At 32.0% G+C, this 27,804-nt stretch overlaps 1 protein-coding gene and 1 long non-coding RNA gene across 2 annotated transcripts in view; both read right to left on the bottom strand.

Moving 5' to 3' along the window:
- Positions 1 to 244: 244 nt before the first annotated feature.
- The window catches only part of LOC139506428 (uncharacterized), a gene marked incomplete at its 3' end in the record, with an annotated part of 41,602 nt that continues 14,042 nt past the window's right edge, over positions 245 to 27,804 (bottom strand). The window contains exons 10-20 of the mRNA XM_071295453.1: positions 24,787 to 24,910; positions 22,398 to 22,503; positions 21,263 to 21,303; positions 16,396 to 16,531; positions 8,173 to 8,271; positions 5,679 to 7,400; positions 4,432 to 4,488; positions 3,605 to 3,685; positions 3,085 to 3,212; positions 2,394 to 2,466; positions 245 to 318 (exon numbers count right to left, since the gene is read on the bottom strand). Coding sequence (XP_071151554.1) covers positions 245 to 318; positions 2,394 to 2,466; positions 3,085 to 3,212; positions 3,605 to 3,685; positions 4,432 to 4,488; positions 5,679 to 7,400; positions 8,173 to 8,271; positions 16,396 to 16,531; positions 21,263 to 21,303; positions 22,398 to 22,503; positions 24,787 to 24,910 — 2,641 coding nt within the window. The remainder of the gene's footprint in view (positions 319 to 2,393; positions 2,467 to 3,084; positions 3,213 to 3,604; positions 3,686 to 4,431; positions 4,489 to 5,678; positions 7,401 to 8,172; positions 8,272 to 16,395; positions 16,532 to 21,262; positions 21,304 to 22,397; positions 22,504 to 24,786; positions 24,911 to 27,804) is intronic.
- Positions 19,859 to 21,246, bottom strand: LOC139506429 (uncharacterized). Its single transcript, XR_011660131.1, has 2 exons — positions 20,564 to 21,246; positions 19,859 to 20,207 (listed from the first exon to the last, which is right to left on the bottom strand). It is a non-coding gene; the product is annotated as an uncharacterized lncRNA (long non-coding RNA).

The following is a 27,804-nucleotide window of genomic DNA, read 5'->3' on the forward strand; positions in this document are numbered from 1 at the left end:
ACAACGGATGACGACAGACGCCGGACGCAAACTGATGGGAAAAGCTCACTTAGCCCCTTTGGGCCAGGAGAGCTAAAAAGGGCATAAAATATCCAACATAATGATTTCTTGTAAGCTTATAACTTAATATGGTCTCATTGAGATCATAAATAGAATATATATTGATATGAAAGAGTATGATTTATTTGCCACTAGTTAAATATTAAATAAATATAATTGACCCACAACTAATTAAAATACTCACTAGTTTTGTTCTTCTTGCTTCTCCATCTTTTAAAAGGATGTCTTCATTCAGTTCTATCAGAGGAATCTTTTCAACTTTTTTTTAAATAGTAAGAATGAGATAAACATGACAATAAATGGTATGTAAACCTAACATGTAAAGTAGCTTTTTTACTTTGTTAAAGTGTTCTTTGAGCTTGATACATTTAATATCCTTTTTAGAATTGTATATGCACTGAATATAATCGGGCATAATATTGTGGATTTCTTGGGACAATTCATTTTTAGATTTAATCATCCCAGTGTGTGTTTGAAGTTTTCTTTGTTTGTTTAAAATAATAATAAACAAACATTTCTATAACATTCAATCAAGTCAAACCACTGTGCAGGCCAGTTCATTCTGTTAATTCTGTTCCAAGGTACAAACTCTTCGGAGGACTATGCACAATGGACAGGGGCAGTGTCATCTGTGGTGACTGTAAATTTTGATAAATTTTGTCATGATCAATACCAGGTTTTAAAATATGATTTTAAATGAATACTTTATTTCCAGCACCTGTTAGATTTGAGCTTGATCTTGTCAGTGATTTATTGTATCAGGTAATTGTAGTTTATTTTTATATGCAATTTGTTGTCGTTGACTGAAAATGGCACATATCTATCTATCTCCATATTTTCACACGCAGTCAGAAGTTTTGTTTAAGGGCAACCTGAAACTATTCCTGGCCACTAAAATTTTGAGTTGGCCATTAAATTTTCATGTCTGGTGGTCAATTGGCAACTTCATTTCAGAAGCTACTTTGAGGGCTGCGCCTCCCTGGAGGAGGGAAGAATCTCAGAAAAAAAATCAAATAGCCTTGCAAGGCGTCATAATTATTTGGACTTGGATTATAATGTATTCCCTATTTGATTTAATCTTCATATCCATTTTTAATTATTTCGATTCTGATTAGGACAATAAAGGTAATTTGTATGTCAACAAGTATAAGTGCAAAGCGTTTGTGTAGGCTCTTGTATGACCCACCTCCCTTTTTTGGCAAACGGCTGGCACTGTGGTTTTTCAGATGGAGAACAGCCAGCATGAAAGGTTGTCGTATCTAGGTCAAATATGTCAATTTCAGAATGCAACCCTTTAGTCATAATGAATGGAATTAGTAACATCATGTGCACCATTTAAGAGTTTGGAAGTGTTTTAAGTTAATGAAATATATTAAGTGCATGACAATTTGATAAAATTCACAATTCTACAGTAGTCAATATACCCATGTGCAACAATTTAAAAAAAAAATCTAGAGCATATGTTTGTTCACAAAGCAAAAGAAACACCTCATACTAAAATTTAAAACAAGAATGTGTACAAAGAACACAAATACCCCATCCGCACTATCATTTTCTATGGACCTTGAAAATGGGATAAAATCTCTAATTTGTCATTAAAATAAGAATGATCATATCATAGGAAACATGTTAAATAAGTTTCAAGTTGATTGGAATTCAACTACCTTGACCAAAAACTTTTGCCTGAAATTGGATGATTCGATGGGTGAACGAAAGCAGACCAGAAAACATAATGCCCATAAATGGGACATAAAAATAGCAAATCTCCGATACAAGTGTATATTTTTACATTAACAATGTAATTAATGAGTTTTAAATTTGCTCTACCTTTGGCCTTCAGAATTTTGCTCTTTTGATCAAACCATCATGCAATTTAACACCACCTTAAAATGACTTCAAAATTTCCACTAGTTATATCAATTTCTCAGTAAATCTTCTGAATATTTCGTCTGCAAACTTTGGCTAAATTCTTCTGTTCAAACATGTGTGAACATTTGAAAACAAGTTGTGTGCTCTATTGCACATGTCTGGGTTATTATAAGCATAATAGTCCCAGCACGTGTTTACTGAATCATTTTGAATGCCCCCTTTGGCGTGATTCTAAATATACAAAACTCTAAACATAAATACAGAATGTTGTTTAAATTCATTTTCTTACTTTGTTTTTACTTTTTAAAACAGGACAATTTAAAAATCTGAGTTGTTCCTTTTAATGTAAAAACAAAACGGTTAAGTCTTGGAAGGGAGTCAATGGTAAAAGTCTACAGATTGCCTGACAGCACTTGTATCCCAAAAACCTTTTACTACTTATCATAAGGTAAAACTAAACTTACTCTCATTCTCTGAATTGTCTTTTGATCCATCAACTTCTGGTTCTGTAAGTTTTTTGTTTTTAACTGGTTGCTTCTGAAATATGTACAGTAGCAATAAGGATGAACAAGTGAAATTGTGAGCAGTACCCCATAACCACTGAAATCCTTGTAATGTAGCTCCTGAGAAAGAAGCGACAAAAAACATTCATGTGACAACTGACGGATGGACCACATCATATTTTAACACATGGTATTGCCACATTGATTATGATACATATATTCAAAGAGCATATTGTTCTGAGGTTGAAGAAGAAGCATTTATATTTAACATGAATATCACATGATATCATGTGGCTTTATATACAACATTAATACCATGTGATGAAAGTTTATATCACATTGTGCTCATAACTGAATACTATGTTTCTACTCCTTTCTCATACTACTCACATGGTGTGGAGAACATTAATATCACATGATTCCTATATTAAAATCATGTTGGAAATTAATTGTCTGGCTTAAATTCAATTATTCCAAAAAAAATAAGACATTAAAGGCTTTAGAATGATTCAATTATTAATATGATGCAATCAATTAGGCAGTTAGTACCTGAGTAACAGAAGTGGAGGCAAAGTATTGAAATAGCTCACTAAATATTACAATGTTGGTGTCTTATGCTTTGCAAGACCATATACACAGCAATTATACTTACAATATCAACTAGGTCATAATCATCAAGCTCCAACTTTCTTTTACATCCTTTGTTCTTGTTCAAAACTGAATCTGAATTAAGCTCTTCGTCTGGATGTGGTTCAATGTGATATTCTAAGTCAGTATTATCTTTAAAAAAATAAAGCATAAGGTGAATTGATATTATCATGTACACTAAATAAACTGTTGACACAAAGATATGTTTCACATATGTAACGTCTGACAAAATGGGCCAAAAGCCGTTAAATGTTATTTTGACTTTGATGTTGCAAAGTTAACATCGACAAACTGAAGCACCTTCAAAGTATTCATTCTTTTTCTAAAAACAATATTACTTTATTGAAGAAGCTATTAACATAACAATGTGTTTAATAAACTGTATCATTTCAAGCCTTAAGTCATACCCATGCACTCTCCTTGTTTCATTGAAAGTCTTTATTCAAATGTTAGACTACAGTTCTTCCTTTATTTTATCATTATTCACTATATATTCAACTCTATATCTTTTTTGTAGTACCTACTTGACTCTGAAACATGATCAACCAAACTTTGAGGAATATCTAAGGAGGTATTGCTACTGTTTATACTGTCCACAGCTTCAGCTGAAAAATTAAAATATTACAACAATTTTAAAATAATTGTAACAGGTTGCTGTTTCCAAATCTCCCAAACAATGCTCCAATAATTTGTCATTATCCCATGGTTGCCTGTTATTGGGAAAAGTCCATTAAAAGTTGGTTATTATAGCTGACTATGCGGTATAGGCTTTGCTCATTGTTGAAGGCCGTAAGGTGACCTATAGTTGTTAATGTCTGTGTCATTTTGGTGTTTTGTGGATAGTTGTCTCATTGGCAATCATACCACATCTTCTTTTTTATAGTGGTCTAGTAAATTGATATGATTAAGTGACGAATAGTGATTGCTCGTATGGCATTCACTTCTTCTTCAAATGATGAACAGGAATTTATATGGCTAAGGGTGGGGATCTTGACTGTTTACAAGGTTTCAACTAGAGGCTCCATTAGGAACCTGTATCATATATAAATACACATAGATAAAGACTTGTAGACAGAAATGTACCAATGACATGACAGATTCTATGACCTGTGAGCCAAGGTTATTAAACTAAGGTTTCAACTTCCTCAGGCAAAGTTGAACTTAGATAGATTTGGCTTTTATTTCGTATTTCAAATGTTTGGCTTTGAGCCTTCCTGATGAAGGTAAATCCAGAAAAGCACACTTTGGATGCATAAAAATTAATAAACATGTTGTTTTCAATTTTTTAGTATACTCCCGTCCATCAGAGTTTGAATACAAAAATCAAAGGAGAATTACAGAAAAATCTTACCTGTATAAATTTTACAGGGACTTGAACTGGTGTCTTGATGCTGTCTCAGGGCAAGTGCTGAAAATATTCAATACCATGTCTTAAATTCATCTGTGGAATTTAATTATGATAATAAAAAGAGACATCATCATGATCATAATTCTGTTCTGTAATTGAAAACAAAAAGATACCAAATTTAAACCAAAGTCCAAGGGACAATGATGTAAAATTCAAATGTCACCATATGGCCTTCAACAATAAACAAATCCATGTATAGTTAACTATAAAAGGCCTGTTGCATGGCATGCAAAAATATGAAATCATATAAAACAAGATGAAAATCATAACAGATACTTATAATATATTTGAGGCCTTATTTGTTTTAATATTGCTATGTATGCTTCGATTCCATTCAGTGGTTCTCTTAAAGGAGACATTTGTATTTATTTCCCATAGGGTCCTATGTCAAACTGTCCCCAACTGGCGGCCATCTTGGTTGATGGATCCGCTACATGGAAACAACACTTAGTCAGCACCTCATAAGAAACATTCATGCTATGTTTGGTTTATTTCATTTAGTGGTTCTCTAAAAGAAGACATTTGTATGTATTACTATTTCCCATAGGGTCCTATGTTAAACTGTCACCAACTGGCGGCCCTCTTGGATGATGGATCGGCTACATAGTAACAACACTTAGTCAGCACCTCATAAGAAACATTCATGCTATGTTTGGTTTCATTCTATTTAGTGGTTCTCTAAAAGAAGACATGTGTATGCATTTCCCATAGGGTCCTATGTTAAACTAAGTCCCCCACTGGCGGCCATCTTGGATGATGGATCAGCTACAAAGTAACAACACTTGGTCAGCACCTCATTTGGAACATTCATGCCATATTTGGTTCCATTTCACTAGGTGGTTCTCTAAAAGAAGTTCAAAATTATAACCGATTGTTGGTTGGTTGCTGTCAACCGATAGTAATAGATAATAGGTTAATAATTTCAACTGATTATCCAACACTACATATTAGGCCTTACCGAACATACTCTTTAAATCTAAATTCTTTGTCAAGTTCTGGAACATATTTGACTAGCTTCATCGTAGGGATGAAATTTTTATTTCTTTATCCTTTTTTTTCCAATCTGTTGTAGAACTTTGGAATAATAAGATTTTATACCTTTGATTAATGCTCAGTATTAATTAACAGGTATAACTGTTTAATTTAAAAAAAAGAAATGAGATATTATAATTTAAGACAAAATATTTTACCATTATCTATGTCTTTTAGGTGTTTGCCAACTTTCACAATCTCCATAACAGCTAAAGGAGCTTGGTAGGTTTGTTTGTTCATTTCCTCGGAATGACCCATATGTGTGTAGAAATAATGGCGCTCATTCTCTGGTATGTCCTTTGCAGCCATTTCAGTGCTGGTATAATGTCTAATTAAGGTGGCATTGATCTTCTTTGCCTCATCTTCTCTTATACCAGCATCACTTGCAACACGTTGCATAGCTGTGTAGCCGTTTACATATTCCAAAGAATTTTGAGTGTTAGCAAACACATACATGTTATTGGACAAAACTTCACCTTGCTGTCTAAGGTCATCATCATCTAATAAAACAGTTGCCGCCATTGTTTCTGGAGTGAACAAAACTGGTACCAGTTTATTCATCCCTTTGCCAGCCTCGTAGGCAATCTTCAATTCTTGTTGTAGCACATATGGATCATTCCTCCATTTTTTATTTACCCAATTGTCTTCAACAGCATCTTTGAATTCTGATCTTAGAAGTCTGCATGCTTCTCCACCACGCCGTCCATTAAACATTGTCAAGCGACATACCACAAGATTCCTCAACTTAACGAAGTCTGACCGTGTCCAGATTTTATATTCATTGTACATTTCTACTATTTTTTTAATGCTTTCAATGGTGTATTGTCTGATGGTAAACAATAAATCCTCATCTGGAATTCGATGTGGTTTCCTTAAATTAACCTGACGATTTTTTCTTATATTGAATAAAGCATCAGAAAAATATAAATTTTTGGTGGTTTCAAAAATATGCAAAAATTTTGTGACCTCCTCTGCTTTATCATCTGCAAATTTACTGAGATGTTCGGCCCTCAAAATCTCTGCTGACTTTTTTAAAACATAGTATAATGCATATTTTAGTCCATGTTTTAACTTGAAAGATGTCTCCCCATATTGATCACCTACTTCCGTATATTTACATACTGCCTCTTGCAGATCTTTGAAAAATATTCTATTAAACATATCAGCAGCAGTGTTTAAAAGTAAAGGATGATCCTTCTTGACTTCTTCTTTAAAAAAGTTATATGCGTGAGCTAACCTCCTCATGTCATTCATCACACTCTTTCTGACTTGGGATAATTGGTCTACTTTTGTCCTATTTTTTAACCACAGTATACTTCCAACTTTTTTTACCAAATTATCAGATTGACAGATTTTACCAATGTCATCTTTGGTGAATTTTGTCAAGATGTTTTTGACAAAACTTTCAGATACATCATTATCTTTGTTCAAAAATTGCGCTGGAATGGCATTTATCTGTTTTGATGATCCTCCCTGGCATGTGGCTCTGTGTCTTGACATAGCTTTTTTGGTTAATATGGCATTGCAGTTATCACACATAACCTGCACAGAATCCTTTTGAGAAATTCTTTCCCTTTCAAGGACTGCATGACTATCTTTGCCAAGTTTTTCAATGTTGTTTAAATGAATTCCCTCTTTCTTAAATTGTGAAAACATTTTATTTTTTGTTCTTGGGGAAAACTTTAGGGCTGCCTTTACTCTGTCTTCTTCTTTATGTACCAGCTGTATGTGCCTACTAAGCTGAAGGCAATATTTGTCGCAAAATATGCAATACCGTGCTGGTTTAGTATTAGATTGGTTGCTTACAGTTGATGTTGCCTTGCTGTTTTTCTTATTACATAAAGTTGTTGATGCAGCTGCCTTTTTTCCTTTCTTTATTTCTGAAATTGGAGACAAGATACATAAATAATCGTTCCTGTCCTGTATTGCTTTTTGATTGCGTCAAGGCAACACAAAAATTAATGATGATTGTAATTTAAATAAAAGAACAGAGTTTCAATTCCCAGCTTTGCATTTATGTCATATATCAAAGGGGTATAACTCTTTTGAAAAGAGTCAATCCTGAACCATTATAAAACTTGTCAAAGTATTGCTGATATTAACCTATAGTATAAGTTTTATAAAAATCTTGCAACAATTGTACTATGAGAGTGCTAATTAGACCTGACAGACGCCAGGTATTTTCATGTTCCCCACAACACCCTACACAGAAGACAATTAACATAATTTATTGACTAATACCAGATTGGTTTCATTTCATTCAATTGTTCTCTAAAAGTAAAGATGTGTATGTATTGTCTATAGGGTCCTGTGCCAAGTGAATTAAGTCCTCACTGGTTCCCATCTTGGATAAGGGACCAGCTGCAAAGGACAAACACTTGGTCAGCACCTTTTAAGGAACATTCATGCTATGTTTGGTTCCATTCCATTCAGTGGTTCTCTAGGAGAAGTTCAAAATGTAAAAAGTTTCATTCCACTTAATACTTTTCAAAATGTAAAAAGTTTCATTCCACTTAATACTTTTCAAAATGTAAAAGGTTTCATTCCACTTAATACTTTTCAAAATGTAAAAAGTTTATGATGTTGAAACTCTGGATTGTTGGTAAGAACATATTGAGCAGATGCAAACATACAACACTTTCATTTACTAACCTTTCAGATGTTTCTGCATATGATCAAGAAAATCTTGAAGATCTGTAAATTCATTACCACAAATAGCACATGGATATCTTACATTTCCCACATTGTCACCTGTAATTATATTTATTTGTTATGATCAATAAACATATATATTCTACATAGCTGGATATTTACAACTGTGTAATTTTTAAATATGTACTACTCAAGTTTGTATATTTTGATCAGGCTGGATTTATCTTACAGTCTACCCAACTTATTTGCACTATACCAGGGTTTCCAACAAAAATTCAAGCAAGCTGTACATTTTATATCTGATCCGTATTCAATTCTCTTAAGACTAAGTAACACAAAGGCAAATATGGTAATCAGTTGGTCAACCCAATGATTGACAATAATCAAAGCGCTGTAAGTGCTGAAGGCAATTAACCAAAAACCAATGCAAACGTAATTATGAAAAGTTGTGGCAATGTTGCTTCAACATTAAACATTCATATATAGTACAATTCATATATCAATGTATATTTTTTTATGGTGAGTCTGCAGTGGTACATGTTTGCAATGACTTCAGTTGTTCTACTTGGTAGTTAACATTGGTTTTAGTTGACTGCTAGTAGTACAAATTGACCTGGTACAAACATGTAATAGTATGAATGGACTGGTTTCCCTGGAAAGAAAACTGAGTTTGTGTTCTATAGTACAAAAGTTATGAGACACGAATCAGACAAATGTTTACTACTTCAGGCCAATATAACTAATTATATAAAAGTATAGGGGGAGTCCCTGGGGTCACCCTACCCCCCCTGTTTGAGAACTTTGAAAATAATTCAGTTATGTTCAGTTACACATAGATCATGCAGCTTGGTCAATTGATTCCAAAACAAAGATTTGTATGTTTTTTTCGAGTTCTAGAAGACAAGGCTTCACTTTATATTCATGTTTTGTATTTCCTAAAATACTTTTAATAAGTATTTACGATTTCTACCGATGCAGTTATAACGTGCCCTTTTGTAATTTTCATGCCATAAATTAAAAAAGGAAACCCCATTTAAACTGGGTTGGTTTTACACCAGAAAACAGGGACGTTCCCTGTAAGCAGGGAATACATGTATCCCACACTTCCTGACTTGTGCCCAACCTGTTCAAAGACAAAGTAGATAGATTTTAAAGCACGAGTCTGACCATTTTTAATCAAAGTCTTTAAGATTTTATCCTTTAAATAGGAACAGATGTTAGACACAAAGCAAATCAAGATGCACTCAGCAGGTTGAAAGATGCTTCAGTTTTTTTTTTATTTTCAAAAAAGATCACCCTTGTACACAAACAAATCGTGTGGCAAAGCATTTTGTTTGTTTTCCTTGATTCCGAATCATGTAGACGCTTCAATGCAAACATACCTTGACTACAGCATCAGAAAGATATTACCAATAACCAACATATCAAAAAAAAATTGTGGACAAGAATGGCCAATAAAATTTTTCGGGTCGCAGTGATTTTACGGGGTCGGTCGGGTGAGGGGAAACAAACAATATTTTATTTTTGGCCTTGCAGTAATATGTTAACACTTTAAAAGCATCTCACATGCATTATCATCATTTATTACTGATAAAGAAAGTTTATACTGTGACCATGAACATATATATTGTTAGATATACTGTTCCCAGCTGTCACATTGTACTGGATTTTGAAATTAAAATTTGTCAAAAAGTAGTTTTGAGTTTCTGTATATAAAATATTTTCTGCTTTTTCTTTCTTTTACATATATCTTTTGGTTTACAATTCTAGTGTTTATATTCATTTTCCATGCATAGGTGTAAATTAGATGTATTTTTTCCCTGTTTGGATTTTTTTGTAGCTGATCGCCAAAACCCTGATTTACCTTATCGGCTTCCGGAATCGGATCCAATATTGCAAAATTTTGTCTTCACGGCAGCCATTGTTATTGTGTTTACAATGTTGTTTTTGTCAATCAGATACGATTTTACTCGAATTTACACATTATTTGTCGGCAATTTTCTGTATAATGCTAGCGGTTGAACAAAATGAACATCTCTGTCATAAATAATAATGATAAAAATAAGTTTTTATATCGTTTATTTGGAGACTTTGGTGAAAAAGTTTGCAAAGTTATTTCTTATTTTCTTACAAGTGAAAGGTGACTACGTCGGGGGTAGCTAGAAACCAACTGTGCAAGTTAAAATTACGCTTGCAAAAACGAAAGATCACTGACCTCGGACCACCACTTATTTGCACCCCTGCCTCCAAATTGAAAAGATTCGAAAATTTCGTCTTCTAATTTGAAATTGCCGCCAACAGCATAAACAGTAGAACTTATCATATAATAGACTACTGACCTAGTTATACTACGTATTGATGACAAACAATATTCCTACGACTTTTGTCATTTGGGAAATCTAAACTACTTGTCTTAAGTGATTTTCGTCGATTAAATATTTCATACAATTGTTCTTTTGACTTCTTAGCCAAAAGCATAATAAACTACACAAGAATTTCTAATGAGCACTACTTCCTATGTGTAACTTCAAAACTTTTGGATGATTTGACAATCATTTAAGGTTTTTCTGGTCATATTTTTTGTAATCCAGAATAAAAAGTATTAAAAAAGTGTTCAATTAGTTATATATAACATAGAAGCCAGCTAGATAATAACAATGGCAAGTATTTCAGCATTTATTGGGTAGAACATAAATCTAGGGTCCTCACATATTATGCAGCTTAACTGCATAAAAAACTAAAGGCTCTTAAGAGCCTGTGTTGCTCACCTTGGTATATAAACTTGGCCAAGTAGTTACAGTGAAAATTGTTAAAAATTGACTATAAATGGCAATAACTTCTTAGGGGGTCAATTGACCATTTTGGTCTTTTGAATTATTTTTAGGTCTTTTTTTGCTGTACATTATTACTGTTTACAGTTTATCTCTATCTATAATAATATTCAAGATAATAACCAAAACAGGCCAAATTTCCTTAAAATTACCAACTCAGGGGCAGCAACCTAACAACGGGTTGTCTGATTCATCTGTAAATTTCAAGGCAGATAGATCTTGACCTTATAAATAATTTTACACCATGTCAGAATTGCTCTAAATGCTTTGGTTTTTGAGATATAAGCCAAAAACTGCATTTTACCCCTATGTTCTATTTTTAGCCATGGTGGCCATCTTTGTTGGTTGGCCGGGTCACTGGACACATTTTTTAAACTAGATACTCTAATGATGATTGTAGCGAAGTTTGATGTAATTTGGCCCAGTAGTTTCAGAGGAGAAGATTTTTGTAAAAGTTCACAAATGACGACGATGCTGGACGCAAAGTGATGAGAAAAGCTCACTTAGTTGGGCCAGGTGAGCTAAAAAGGTGAAACAATTCAAACCAGAAAACCAATACTTTTAATTGCAGTTTATTGAGCCCTTGATGTTTAGCTTTATGTATTTGATAACTACAACTAAATTTATCCAGGTTGTATCAAGTTTATATTACATCGTCAATTTTTTTCATGCTACCTAAGCTATATGTACAGGCCTCTACAATAACTTGTTTTCAACTTGTCCTGTAGGACAAGTACATACCACAATTTACTTGTCCAAATGAAATTGTTACTTGTCCAAAAAATTTCTATTAAAAATAACCCAGAATTTTATGTATTTCTTTTGAATGACGGTATTTATTATAAGCAACACCCTGCTTTCATGATATTCATGTATTCATGAATAAAGTAGAATATTCATGAATATTCATGAATATTCCACTTCCATTCATGGTTACTATTCCAGTGTCAAAATTATTCATGAATATGAAACATGAATTAAGTGGAATATACATGAATTCTTAATAACTGTTTGGAGACAACAAATAAATGTTCTTAAAATGCTAGTCACTACCTATATCATAGTATAATCAAGTTTCCTTCATTCAAAATTGTTTTTTTGTGGTAATAAAACCCTTTTTGTCAATATGAATAAACATGAATAAGAATGAATGTTTGGACTTAGAATTTTTTTGCATACATTTCATGAATAAGAATGAATAATGAGGAATAAATTTTGGACTTAGAGTGGGGTGCTCATTTTCGCCGGGGACACAATTTCGCCGTTTAAGGATTTTGAGGTGTAAAAACTTCAAAGGATGGCTGAAATGGAAGAAATGTACCCGTAAATTATATTTTTATAACAAATATAATATTTTTTTAAACGGAGACAAAATTGCAGCTCCTACCGAAAATGACCGAAAAACGGACAACGATTTTCGGACAATTTCCTGAATAAAAAACACGATTTCAAAGAAGTATTTCTAAGTAAATATTTGACTGAATGCCCTAATTTTGAATTCTTTATACCTTTGAAATGTCTGCTATTCATCTATAATGCAATTGATTTGATACAAATTGTTAAAAGCTGCGGTTATTTGGTTTTAAATAGATGTGTAAAAACGGCGAATATGTGTCCCCCATTGACAAAACATCCGGAAATTTCAAACACCCTTTAATCTAACTTTTCAGATGATTTTCTTAGAACAAACCGGTTTTCAAGCTTAAGTATATTTTGCATTTAAAGTTATCTTCATATAGAAATATCAGTATACTTCAAAAACATTTAGACCTGAACATAAACTGTAGAAAACATGGAAAGATGTGGCGAAAATGAGCACCCCACTCTAGAATATTTTTCCATTGTGTGACAAACATGAATAAGCATGAATAAAGCTGCATGATAATGACTCAGAATTATTTGTGGCAAACGGCATAAAAATTGATAATGAAATTTGTTCTAGGACTTTTGTATGTATATTTTTACTTGATTGTTGATGCTGAATAACATACATGTACATGTACATGTATGTATTCCACAGTTATATATGATATATAACTCGATGAAATACTTTGGAAAACCAAGTGCACATGACAAAAAACTCATGAGTAGTTTGATCATTTAGTGATGAAAAACTGTGAACAAACACTTGTGCACTTTAAAACATTGTTTTTGAAAATTAAAGCAATAATAAGATACTGATGCATGGGCAGTAATTTTGGTAGAAAAAGTACTCATATTAAATTCTAACAGCTATTATCAGTACAATTCATTTGTACCCTGTCCATATAATTTCAACGTTTTGAAGGCTATGTAATATTAGCTTGGATCGTCTGTAAGTCAGGTCACCTGTAAACTGTTTAAGTACTGTTCATCATGTCAATTTAGTGTCATTATCTCTAAATTCTAAAGTAGTGATTTACCGCGAAATGCAATGGCTGACCATTGAATAGAACATTTCACCTAATTATTAGGGGAAAATCATTAAAGTATGGTATTTTTTATTTTTTATTCCTGCAAAATAAAATTAAAAAAATAAGATGAAATACTAGTTGCAGCTGAATTTTACGATAGATTTCATTCACAATACTAAAATTTACAAAGAAAAACGTATATTTGAGTTAGAACAAATACATTTTAAAATATTTCTAAAACACCCATATTAAGGGGAAGTTACTCTTCGTGATTTTAAATTTCAACTAACCAAACCCTGCAAATCGGCCGTAATTGCGTGACCTGACTGGCGGCCTGTTTTGAGAAGTTTCACTGAAACGCCGTTACGGGGACGAATCAACTTCGGGCCGATAATATATGGGGCGAGATTGACACATTGACGGAAACGCACTGGCATACGTCATCAAAATACGCTGGATAAACAAAATGGAGAATCACAACGCAAATGTTTTCAGATAAGTATTTTAATTTAACCTATAATTATTATAATAATTATAAAATGCAATTTGTTTAGGCACTATTATAATACATTTAGGATTAAAATCTCAGAAAACACCAGAGAGTTTTGACAGACAATTAATGTAATGAATGTATATGTTGTTGTCACATTCATGTACAAAGAGAAACTGTAGGTTAATAATGTGGAGTCAATAACTTTTAAAAAATGCACTACCACATTCTACTTTATAATGTAGAAATTAAATTAGGTGAACAAACTTGGTGAAAACTATAATCTTCAAGGGATAAAAAAAGGGGGGGGGTCTTAATTTGCGTTTAGGCTTCCAATGTAAGATACAATACATCTGCAAAATGCAATAATGTTTCTATTGAATTTATTGCTTCATAACCTCTTGAACAATTGATTCTTTGTGGATATTTTTGTACTTTTAGGGGATTAAATATGAGCTGCCAGCAATTATATGAAACAGATTTTATGCAGACAACATTTTAACACCTGTATTCAGCAATTCTAGTTGGAAGTATAGAGACAGCAAGTTTTAAATTACAGAAAGGAAGAGAAGTTTATATCTGACACATTAGTTTTAATATTATAGTTATTAAATCAGTTTTTGAGTGAGGTTTTATTAAGCTGACCATAGTCAATGTTTTTATTCTTAGGTTTTATTCCGATAACCATGCAGGCCATATTTTTTTCATGGATAGGATGTTAATATTATTATTTATTTAAATATTTGAATATGATCAGATAAACGATTAATGTGTTTAATCCATAATGCATGGCAATTAAAGCACCAATATTGAAAAAAAACAAAATATACTAATATTTGCATTGATTTTTTTAATGACATTCTGATAAGAATGATCTCATTTGTTTTTTCCCCACAGATCTTTGATATAAGTTAGCTCATTATCATGTCAAATGTACAATGTATGCTTATCATTAACTTTTAACATGTTTAAATTACCCACCTGGCCATTAAAGTCTACATTTAAGGTTTCAATTTGTGTTAAAATCATGAATTTTTATAATTTTATCTGTAAAGTCACTTTTATTGATCTACATGAATTTTAGATCCAATAGCCACCCATTTATAGTATGGATCCCAATTCCAACCTTATCAAGCAATACGGGATGCATGGTTGCATGGGTGTTTTACTATTTCAAAAAAATGTGATACATACATGTACTACAAACGGGTGGATATTGGATCAATACAGTGGCGGATCCAGAACTTTTCATAAGGAGGGGGCACTCCAGTCATGCTTCAGTGATTCCCTATATGATCAACACAATTTTTCCAACGAATTCATATTTCACAGCTATCATGATTTAAAAATATTTTAAACTTAAATGTCTGTATTTGCTTTTGGTTTTCAAAAAACCTCTCAAGGACACTTATTTCAATATTCATGGTTAATCTACAATATTCAACCATTCAATATTCATGGTTATTCTAGATTATTCAACCATTCAAATGACAATATTCAAGGTTATTCTAGAATATTCATCCATTCAATATTCATGGTTATTCTAGAACATTCAACCATTCAATATTCATGAAATATTCACATTCAAGGTTATTCTAGAGTATGTATTTAGCATTCAATATTGGGATAGATATATATTTTTCATTCATGGTGATTCTAGAATATTCTATTATGCATTATTCAAAGACATCCTATTTCATATTCATGAATATTCTATAGATAATTATTCATGTTAATTCTTGGTTATTCAGTTCATACAATATTCATGTATATTCAAGCTTATTCAGTTCAAACAATATTCATGTATATTCAAGGTGCCATTTAACATTCATGAATATTCATGAATATTCATGAACTGTTACCTTGAATATTCATGAACATTCATGAATATTATTCATGAATATTCATGAATTGTTCATGAATATTCATGAATTATTCAAGGTCAGGAAAGCAGGGCAGAATGAGGTAGCAAAATGAGGTACTGATTTGTCTTGGTCCCGAAATGTCTCCTGCCTTGTCAAACTGTCTATCAATCATGTCTACTAAATTTGTCTCATACGTTGCCAAATTGTCTATTAAACTTGTAGCTGAATCTTTCGAGGTGACGAACTTACTGTCCTGTAAAGTTACCTTATCTACAAAGCGCATCATTGATTCGGATTAATAAGACTGGTTTCCTAGAATAGTATACTTTTTACCTGTTAAAAAGTACTTGACTAAGAACCAGTTAAAAATTATCTACTGCAAGTAAACATGTTGAAGAAAAGGTTTTGCATTTGAATGAACAGAATCCAGAAACATGTCAAATTAATATTTGTTTTCTTGTTTTTTGTTTATAATTACTTTGTTCATCAAAATTGGATTAAATATATTTTCTGCAGAATAATTGCACTTGTCCCAACGGTCAAGCTTGATACAGCTTTTACTTGTCCGACCTTTTTTCCCTCTGGTACTGGACAATCAGACAAGCGTTATTGTCGAGGCCTGATGTATAAAACAATAGAAGTACCTAATGCAGAAGTAGTGTCTTCTAAGGTACTCTGTTCATCATCATCACAAATACTTTTGTCCACTGAAATTACGGTCTGTATATGCACATCTTCAGAGCTCCCAGTGTCAGTGGACATCTCACCAAACTGTTCCATCTTGAAAATAAATATTGTTCCTCATTCATTATGTACTAACCTTGTGTTCTGATTCTCAAAACCCTGGTAGCAAATCTCATGTTACAAATTCTGTTAATATGAATTAATAATAGTGTTCTTTATGATCCAGAAGATTAAAAGAGGGAATAAAGAATCACTGAAAAATAGGAAATTTACAGAAAAGGTGGAGCAGCAGGCTATAAAGTTTTGTATAGACATTGGAAAAACGCAAACAGAAACACACAAAATTGTTTAAAGTCTGAAAAACATAGCAAAGTTAGTCGTTCATTGGTATTCAAGTGACACATGTTTGGGGACGGAAGAGACATTTGAAAGACAATGAGCCGGAAGGTATGCCATCTTTCAGGCAATTAAATGCCATACAAGATGAAGTTTTGAAAGTTATCAACATTGACCAGCGACTAACAGTTCGCAAAGATGCAGACAAATGTGACATTTCTTTGGACTCCAACACACCACATTTTAGCAAATGATTTAAATAATTTATGTATTGAGTATGTGACTTCTTACAGCAGAACATTAGATTAAAAAGAATGGAATTGTCAAATCAATTTATTAATTTTTTATCTCTTGAATACATACGATTTCTAGACAGCATATCAACAACCGACGAAAGCTGGTTTTATAACTACAATCCAGAATTTAAACAACAGTCACCAAGACAATGCACTGTCCGACTCTTCTCTAAAAAGTCATCAAGCAATTAATTTACTTGGATTTGAATGTCTGGAAAATCCTCTGTATATAGCCCTGACTTAGCGTCAATGGATTTTAAGGTATTCCACGCATATCTTTTCTCCGTGGACAAAGGTTCGACGATTTACCTATACTAAGACAGGAAGTAATGAACATAATCTTTAAAATGAAAACAGAACCGTTTGAGAACATTTTTGATGACTGGTTAAAAAGATGTAATTAATATGTTGCTTTGAAAGGAGACTATATACGTAGAGAAATGTTGAAATGTTGAGGTTGTGGAAATAAATATAAATATATGTTTGGGTTCTCCAGCTGAGAGTTTCTTATGATTTTTAAATTGATGAAAATATGATTATTTAGGCAGATACTGAAATAAAATTTGTTATAGTTATTGACCAAGCAAGTCGGTATATGGGATTTAATCTGCACGGCTGTGTGACCCTATTTAACCTGAACGATGTAGTTTGGGTTAAAGGGTCACACGAGCCATGCAAATTAAATCCAATATACCGATTTGATTGGCCAATAACTGTTTAAACACATGATGCAATCAATTTACGTGAACCTTTTGGAAATGTGGACGATATTCCACAATCCATGTATCCTATGAAAGTCTCTTGAAGGGTAAAGAAAGGGAGAAATACGACTTTGGAAATTTTTAAATTAATAACTTTTTTTATATTTAGACTTATTCTAAAATTGCGATTAAAAAGTAGATTTTTTTTTTCATTTTTGTTATTAAAATTAATTCCCAATTTTTACTTAATTAGCCATGACGATTAAGACTTTAACAAATTGTGTAATTTGAAATCAGTGTATGAAAAAAAAATCATAATTGAAAGATTAATTGCTTTTGAAATTATTTCCCCGGCTCATTGATATGCTTAGAGAAAGATGAACCGAGAAAGATGTTATATCATCTGAATTTAAAATGTTACATAAACAGAAAATACGTTTCTATTTCCAATCTTTTACTCCCCTAACCCCACAAATTTCTTTTTTATCTACTGTATTAATTTTTAAGACACGTCCATCTAAATGAAGTCTAATTTTTCTCCAGCTAATCCCCCTGTTATGAAACAAACTTAAATATGATCCTCATTAATTTGTTTGAAATCACATTAAGGTTGCTCGAGTGTCTTCCTTCATCTTGGATTTTGAAGAAGCAGATAACTAAAATTGGTCTAGATATTTGATGAAATGTACAAAGGAGTAGGTCCGGTAAGGGCCGATTTTGGCCTCAAATTTTAGGTTCATCTAAAGAAAGATTTTGAACACCTTTTAAACACTTAAGTGTCTATTTCAATTGATTTAATTCGTGTATGTGAAAGATTTTGACTGATTTAGTAATTAAAAACGCTCTGATTTAAGCTTAAATATGAAAAATCTATCAAATATGCCAAAAACCGTCACTTTTCAGATGGTTTTTGTCAAAAATGATATTTGTGCATTGTATTGTCAAAAACAGCTCATATTTATGTAGCAGAAGCATTTTACTTTCCAAAATATAGCTTAAAGATTACATTTTCACAATTTTGTAAAACTGCTATATTTTGGGGACAAAAAGGGGTCTTACTGAACCTACTCCTTTTGAAAGTTGTATATAATTTAAAAGACTTTTGATATAAATATAGAAAATTGTGTGTTTTATCATAACTACAGTTGTAATTTCTCAAAAACACTTTGTTTGTGTTTGATTCGATTTTTTTCAACTTTGCCAAATAAGGGGAGATCACTCAGATAAAGTAATTTTTATAATAGAAAGTGTAATAAATTTACCTATATTGATATGTAGCAAGAAAACAAAATTGATGACCTCATTTTTTCTTTTTCTTATCTGAAAGCATGTTATAAGAGCAATCTTCTCACATTTTATCAGTTCTAATAGTACGTTTTCTTTTTATTACACACAATTTGATTTTCCATGCATAATCTATACACTATCTGACAATTTTGCACAACCTGTAGAGTGAAAAAAAGTCCGGTGACCCATACTTTTATGAGAAAGGTTTAAGCAATAATAATATATTGTTTTGTAGTTACACCAGGACATGTGGACCCCCCCCCCCCTTTTTTTTTTTTTTACAAAAAAACAATATATAATTAAAATAACATTTTGAATTAAAACCAAAAGTATACAGATCTTTAGATTAATATAACAAAGAAGTGTGTAAAGTTTAAAGCAATAATCATAAATCATTTTTGAGATACAGCACAACATGTGTAAACCCCCTCCCCCTCTTTTACAAAATACTCAATAACTCAAAAATGAAAATTTAATCATCACCAAAAAATTCAGATTTTAAGATTATTATAACTAAGAAAGTGTGTAAAGTTTTAAGCCATAATCATAAATCGTGTCTGAGATAAGGTGCAACACATACATGTCAACCTCTGACAATGGGAAATCATGTCATGACATGACATATGTCAAAAAGCGTGTGAAAACGCATGACGTAGATGCGGACTTCTTAATATGAATGTGGTAATGTTGTGAATATAAAAAACAATATATATTCTACTGTAAACTTTTATTGTATTAAACACTGGTCTGTTATGTTGCTTTTAAAGCACCACCACTAGGCACATATTCAAAACAACTGCCAGTTTCAAGTTTAGTTGCATTTATTCGATAACAGCACACAATACAAATGTAACATAGTCAAGTTCTGATCAGAATCCAGTGTCAATTTCTTTATAATTGAAAAGGCTCTCCCACAGTAGGAATTGATATTAGCTTCATCAAGATTTGAAAGAATGTCATAATGTTGGGGTTTTTTTTGGCAATGAAAATGTCATCTATTATCTCTGCCATTGCTCCCACTGCTATTGCCTAGTTAAAACTGAGTAGTTCATCAGAAGAAAGCGGGTACTATGAGAGCTGATCCAACAGTTCTGTGATATTTTTATCCCCATGGCCTGTAGAAATCTGTTGCCGTTTTGGCTAGATTTGAAACTGAAATTGAAAGAGAAAAATGTTTTATAAATTTGATTTCCATTAGATAAACATGTTAAATGCTTATTCAAATAGCTACATTGTATATCTCCTCTCACATGTATTGTTTTTTTATCATTGCAACATAGAATGCACAAATTATGCGTTACTTGTCACTTGATCATTTAAACTCGAACTCAAAAATATAATATATAAATCTTGTACCTTGCCGTACACATCGTTTTGGCTTAACAATCGGCACTTTAGACGATGGTACAGGAGGCCCTGAAAGTGACCTCTTTCTGTGCACATTTCCACTATAAAGTGAATTTTAAAGAAAGTCACAAAATCGTTAAAACTAATCACAAACTACTTACCTTTTACTGTTTGTCATATAGAAAAATAAACAATGTGGCAGCCAAACAATTACTTCGAATTTTTCGGTATTTATCGCCGAATAAGGAAAAAACCCGAGAATAGCAATATCACTAACGACCATAAAATGAAAAGAACGAAAAAGCGTGTAATTGCGTGTAAAGTGGTGAAAAGCGTGTACACGCCATGTGACAAAATCCTTGCATGTAAACCGTTGAAAAAGCGTGTATTACACTCGAATATCATGTCACTTGACATGTATGGTGCAACATGTGAAAAAAACACATCCCTGTTTTAGTTACAAAGTCCTGTAACTCAAAAAGTGTTCATCTTATTTTCACCAAAAAGTATACAGATCATTTGATCATCATAAGAAACAAGTACATCAAGTTTCATAAAATTTGGATAAATCGTTCGCAAGTTGCAGTGCAACATGTTTACGCCGGACAGACTGATAGACGGACGGATGCCAAACATTTGTATACCATAATACGTCCCATCAAAATTTTGACGGGCATATAAAAATTTGGGCAAGTATCCTGTGATATAAAAATGTCATAACTAACCAAGCAAAAGATAAAATAGAATCTAACCACTAGCAAATAAATTGTTTACAACTTTGAATATACATATTTCAAGATTTGTCTACTTATTATGCTTTAACTACACTTGTTTCATATTCTAAATTCTTTAATACTCACAGACGAATCTATAGATGTTATATCTTCTTGAAATGATGAAACTACAAAACAAATATTTTTGTTTTATTTTCAAAACATTAAAATCGAGAGTGCCCAGGCTGAAATGAAATGTCTTGCCTACTTTATGATCATAAAAAAATTAATTCTCATTAAATCTAAGAGAACAAGAATGTGTCCATTTGAACACAGATGCCCAAATCAACCTATCATTTTCTATGTTAAGTAGACCTAAAATTGGGGTCACAACTCTAATTTGGCAGTGAAATTAGAAAGATCATATCACAAGGAACATGTGTACTAAGTTTCAAGTTGATTGAACTTCAACTCATCAAGAACTACATTGTCCAAAAACTTTAAACTAAAGCGGGCATACGAACGAACAGACAAACAAACGGACATACAGACAAGAAAACATTATGCTCATAAATAGCCATTAATATTGGGCATAAAAAATGTATGTATTTAATGAAAATTATTATTGCACACCACTTGAAACATTTCCACAGAGCCATCTCCTATTAGTCAAGTTATTTAAAAAAAAAAAGATCAACAGTGCCTAATAGATATAGGAAGATGTGGTGTGAGTGCCAATGAGACAACTCTCCATCCAAATAACAATTTAAAAAAAAGTAAACCATTAGAGGTCAATGTACGGCCTTCAAAACGGAGCCTTAGCTCAAACCGAACAAGAAGCTATAAAGGGCCCAAAAATTACTAACCATTCAAACGGAAAAACCAATGGTCTAATCTATAAAAAAAAAACCCAGAGAAACGAGAAACATGTATGAACACCATACTTAAGCTTAAAGAAGTTCTGAATTTGGATTGTAATTGAATATTTGACACAGCACTGACTTTTGAACCAAATATAGTTGATAGACCAACTGCCTAAGAAAGAACAAGGTACAATAAGGCCTGTTTTCAAACAAAATTTGAAAAATGAGAAAATAGGGGGGCCAAAAACAGGACTTATCTTACTTTGTCCTTTAAGATAGAAACTGGACAATAAAAAACTTAATTTTACCTAAATCACTAATCTATAAAATGAGATTGATAATGACAATAACAACTGTACTTTTATGAATTTCTATGCCATTTGATAGCAACATTTCTGATTATTTGTATTACAATATACCTTTTCCAGTCAGGAGACATTTTCCCACATACATTCTGAAGTCATTCAAATCTTTTTGAGACATATCAAATTCTAGCGTTGTTCCAGACAAAACATTTTCAGCCATCTGAAATAAAAGTCATGTTTAGAGCTGTTCCTTTAAAACATACATACTTTATATAAATAAGGATGTTAGTTGTCTTGTTTGAATTGCTTTACATTGTCATTTTAGGGCCTTTTATAGCTGATTATGTGGTATTGGCTTTGATAATTGTCGAAGGGCCTTACCGTGACCAATAGTTTTTAATATCTGTGTCATTTGAGCCTCTTGTGGAGAGTTGTCCCATTGACAATCATACCACATTTTTTTTATGGTACTAAGGGTAGGCACTTGGAAAAAGATGTTAAAAACCTAGAGCCATTATTTTACAATTTCACTTACCACCTTTTTATCATTACAAATTGCAACTAAGATGGCCATTGTTATAATATAGTTCGTTGTGTTACATTTTAATGTTGTGTTTCCGTTGTGACGTTTGTTTTCTCTTTTTTTTTAGTGTGAATTCACATTACTATAAGACGTGTCACGGTACTTTTCTATCCCAAATTCATGTATTTGGTTTTGATGTTATATTTGTTATTCTCATATGATTTTGTCTAAGGCTTAATCCGTTTCTGTGTGTGTGTTTTACATTTAAATGTTGTGTCTTTGTTCTCCTCTTATATTAAATGCCTTTCCCTCAGTTTTAGTTTGTTACCCGATTTTGTTTTTTGTCCATGGATTTATGAGTTTTGAACAGCGGTATACTACTGTTGCCTTTATTTCTCATTGGCACTTATACCTAATATTTATTTAAGCTGGATAACTTGATGTGCTTTCTTTAAAAAATTGACAGGGTCATTTACACTTTCATTCGATTTAAGTAAGAATTATTTTTTTCAAAATCCTGGTAAAAACTATAATAAATCTCAGACTTTTGACAGTAATAATGTAGTTTTAACAATGATTTTTATTCTGTATTTTCCAATTTCTAGAAAAGCACAATAATTCATTGTTCCTTATATATAAATTCTATTGCTTAATAAAATATATGGTTGACAATGGCTTGTTAAATTTATCCCAATATGTGTAAAATCTTTCTATGAAATTTCAGTTATCTGAGTTGAAAGCTGTAAGAGTAGTTGATTGAACACCTCACTTTTTTGCTTTCTTTCCAGCTTTTCCCCGATTTAAGAGGTTAACTGACCACCATGTAAGACTATTTTTCTCTAAACTTCCTGTGTCAATTATAATTCAATTTGATTTTGGAGATAGAACAGTTCAGTTATGACAAAAACCTGTAAAATGTAGAAATCTGGTATTATAGATAAGTAGGGAGATATACCACCTGGAATTTTTTACAATGGTACAAGATAAACGATACCATAAAGTTCCTGTGATGGTTACCCGATCTTTATCCTATATGCTTCACATTTTGTGATCAAGATATCTATTTTAAAACTATTATAGTTTGAACATTAAATTTTACATATTCAAGTTTTTGCACTAGAATGGGAAATTAAAATCATTTTGATTTTAGTAAAGCAGGAATTCAAGTGTTTACAGATTCAAATAAATAATAAGTTGTCCCCTAATAGAAATTGTTTTTGCAATGAGCTATTAATTGACACCCGAATCTTTCCTATATATTGCTCCTTATTCTATTAAGGGACTATGTTGCAAATACTTGGATGCTTTCTCTTTTGGGGCTCGAACCAAACGCTGAAAAAATGCTGTGCAAATGAAATCATCTGTTTTACACTAATCAGAGATCAGTAAAGACATGTTAAACGATTCTTGCTTAGAAGTATAAACAGAATAAACACAGGTTTAGGACAAAGCTGTTGAACTTGGTTTTTCATTTTATATAAGCATGCACTATTTTCAATCATGAAAATGGGTCCTACTTTGTAGAATTTTATTGCAAACCAAATAAAACTTTTCCACGGATTAATCTTCTAATTTTCACTCTATTTAAACTTTTGTCCCATTCAATAGATACAAAAGCTATTGTTCTCTGTGTAGTTTTAATTCACAGGACCATTAATTCTGCTTAGAAAAATCTATCACTCTGATATCATTTAACCCCATTAAAAAATCATCTTCTAAATACATGTTTTAAATTAAAATAAACTGCATGTGATGTTTAATATTTTCAATATCAATAATATTTTCTCAATCTGTTCATACTGACAATAAATTGACCAATAGCAGATGACACTGTGGTTAAGTTTCATTTGATTCTCAATTGGACATAGCTGTGACCATTGAATCTCAAATTATATGATCTAATAATTTTAGAGAGAATTAGGTAGACATGTTGTTTAATCAAAAAAAAAAAATTCATCCAAATTTAAACATAAAACTTACTTTCAGAACGTACAAGCCACACGATATGTCATCCTCTTGTTTAGAATGGAGGAGACTGCCTATATTCCATTGTGTGGTAGCAATGTCCACTAAACCTAGTTTAGACCTCTCTTTTAAAAAAAAACTGGAAAATATAAAAAATTAACATTCAAATTACTTCTTTTCAACATCAACTTTCTTTATAATTTTAATTACAGTATGTACTAAAATAAATTGTATAAATTATCTTTCTTAAATTCTTTTTTTTGTAAATTCATTAGGGTGTAAAAGTGTTGACTGAAGTTCATTTGGTATGAAGCATATGGAAGCACTTCATTCTTAAAATGTGTACACGGTCAACACTTTTAAAACCCTATGAATAATGATGAAATTACAAAAAGAAGTTTTCAATACTTATAACTACATTTTTTCGCAATGTTCATGAAAACCAGTGCTTAGCTTTTGCGCCAATTGGCATTTCATTTGCACCACAAACCATATTTCATTTGCTCCAATAAGAAAAAAGTGAAATCACAAAAATACTGAACTTAGAGGAAAATCAATTCCAAAAGTTCATAATCACATGGCAAAATCAAATAACAAAACGTATCAAAAACGAATGGACAAGAACTGTCATATTCCTGATTTGGTAAAGGCATTTTCAAATGTAGAAAATGGTGGATTAAACCTGGTTCTTTAGCGCTAACCTTCTCACTTTAATGACAGTCTCATCAAATTCCGTTATATTTACATTGACACCTTTCATTTACGTCAATAATACAGGTAAATAGTTTTAAAAAATGATTTTTTTTCCAAAAAAGACTTTTAATGTTAAAGAAAGTTTCTGTTTGCATAATAAAACATACTAGTATTCATCAGAAATCAGTCATAATGTCAATGTATATTTGTTCCACCTAACAGAAGTTCCAATGGAAACTTTGTTATAAACAATGTCATGATATCTGTTCCTGTTGGAACAAATATTCTATACCATTTATTATCGCTATTTTGTGCATTTTTCTTTTGATCTTTTTTTGTGATAATTTTCATATCATGCTTCTCGCTTGAGATGGAAAAAATTATCGCTAGAAACTAAGGAGACCACGTGGCGTTGCTAACGAAATTGACATGAAATTGACAACGTCGCCAAAGGTAAAATAGCGATAAACAGATTATCATTGGTCATCTCAACTCGATTGCTTTTCTCACTTTCGCTGTACCAGCTCAAGCGAAAAAATCAAGCTCGTTGAGATGATCAACGATAATCTATAATTACGTTAGGAACATATATATAGAATAACCATACATTGTCTCGAAATATCAATGTTATTTGTACAAGGCTTAGAAACAGGTAGAAAGCGAGGCTGTGCCGAGCTTTCTACCTGTTTCGAGCCGAGTACAAATAACAGATTGATATTTCGAGACAATGTATGATTATTCTTTATATACTGCAACTCTTATAACTGTTAGGCGAGTGACATTTTCAGAAAAGACGCTTAGTGACTTTAATGCACCTCATTCTTATGAATATAGAACATGTTTAGAAAGAAAAACTATATGAAAGCTTAGTTTGGACATTTTTATAGCAATTCAAAATAATAACAGTTCCTTCAGCATGGAAATCACTATAATATACTTATACAAACTGATAAACAGATTTTGTCATAACATCATTAAAGTGGAGTTAAAGTCTTATAGGATTGTAAGTATGTTTTATTTTATCACCTTGCACTTTCACTACTTGACTGTGGTTTTCTACTGCAGTTAGTTCAAATTTCTGACCAGTTGAACAATTTGATTTTATAAAACAAATTGCAATTTGGTCAGAATTTTGAATAAGTTGCAATTGGTGGATAGCAACACTTACAGTCAAGTCACTGTAAGACATTAATACTTGCATTTTTAACTGCAAACCTTTTGACTGCACAAACGTGAGTGAAAATAAATGCAGTCCTAATAAAAAAACACGTTAAGAAATTAAAGTATACAATCCCAATTGTCAAAATAAAGGTCATCTTGGGACCTAACTTTAGTTAATTCACCGCATTCTAATTTTGCATCTGGGGTCAGTTTCACAACAAATCTTTCGACTAAAGCTGGTCGTAAGTCATGAATAGTTCAGTTTACTTACGATTAATCTTGTCTTAAGTTTTTTTGTGAAACCGACTTCTGTATCTGAAGTTTGGTAAACCTTAGTGTTGCAGCTATATATATATATATGTCGCGGAAAGGATTCCATTATGGTTGGATCCATATAAAAAAAAAAAATAACTGAAATATCCAACGGTTCAAAAGATATGGACCGGACACAAACCAGACAAAGACGAATCAAACAATGTTTGAAAACTTGACGGCTCAAATGTCAATGCCAATGTCAAAATGAACTGATTTAGTTTATGAAGAACCACATGCCATCCCATAATACATCTCTGAACTTAGTGTGTTTAACATCAGTTCTATAGTTCAAGGCAATGCATTTTATATTTGAAATCATTGGTTTTTGGATGAACTGTATACATGTATGAGTTACCCGATTTAATTTGACATGGGCCGCAAACAAGTGGGGACTGACGGACGGATAGACTTAAAATGTGGTTCATATATCCTCTTTAACTTTGCTTGTGGTCAAAATGAAGTATTTAGGTAAAAACCGTCATTCTTTAATTGTGAGAGGACAATGTAAAATTGCGTGAACCTGTATGTTTTATTGACGTCATAAATAAAACTGTACGGAAAAGCATTGTCAACGTCATAAACAAGGTGATATACGGTCAGTGACTGTATATCACATATAAATATACAGTCAATACAATTTGACTGCTCAAACAGCACAGCTGCAGTATATACTGTAATATTCATTCCTGTGGAAATAATATTCCAGAATATATGTTCCTTTTGGAACTAATATTATGAAACCATACAAGGTACATGTTTGTTGAAACTTCATTAAAACACAGTTACTTTGAACATATTGAAAAGAATGTTAATTTGTGACACAGTTCTAAGAATTATACAGTATAGTAAAGTTATAATTCTGTC

This window comes from Mytilus edulis, unplaced genomic scaffold (genome assembly GCF_963676685.1).
Source record: "Mytilus edulis unplaced genomic scaffold, xbMytEdul2.2 SCAFFOLD_192, whole genome shotgun sequence".
In the NCBI taxonomy this organism is placed as follows: Eukaryota; Metazoa; Mollusca; class Bivalvia; order Mytilida; family Mytilidae; genus Mytilus; species Mytilus edulis.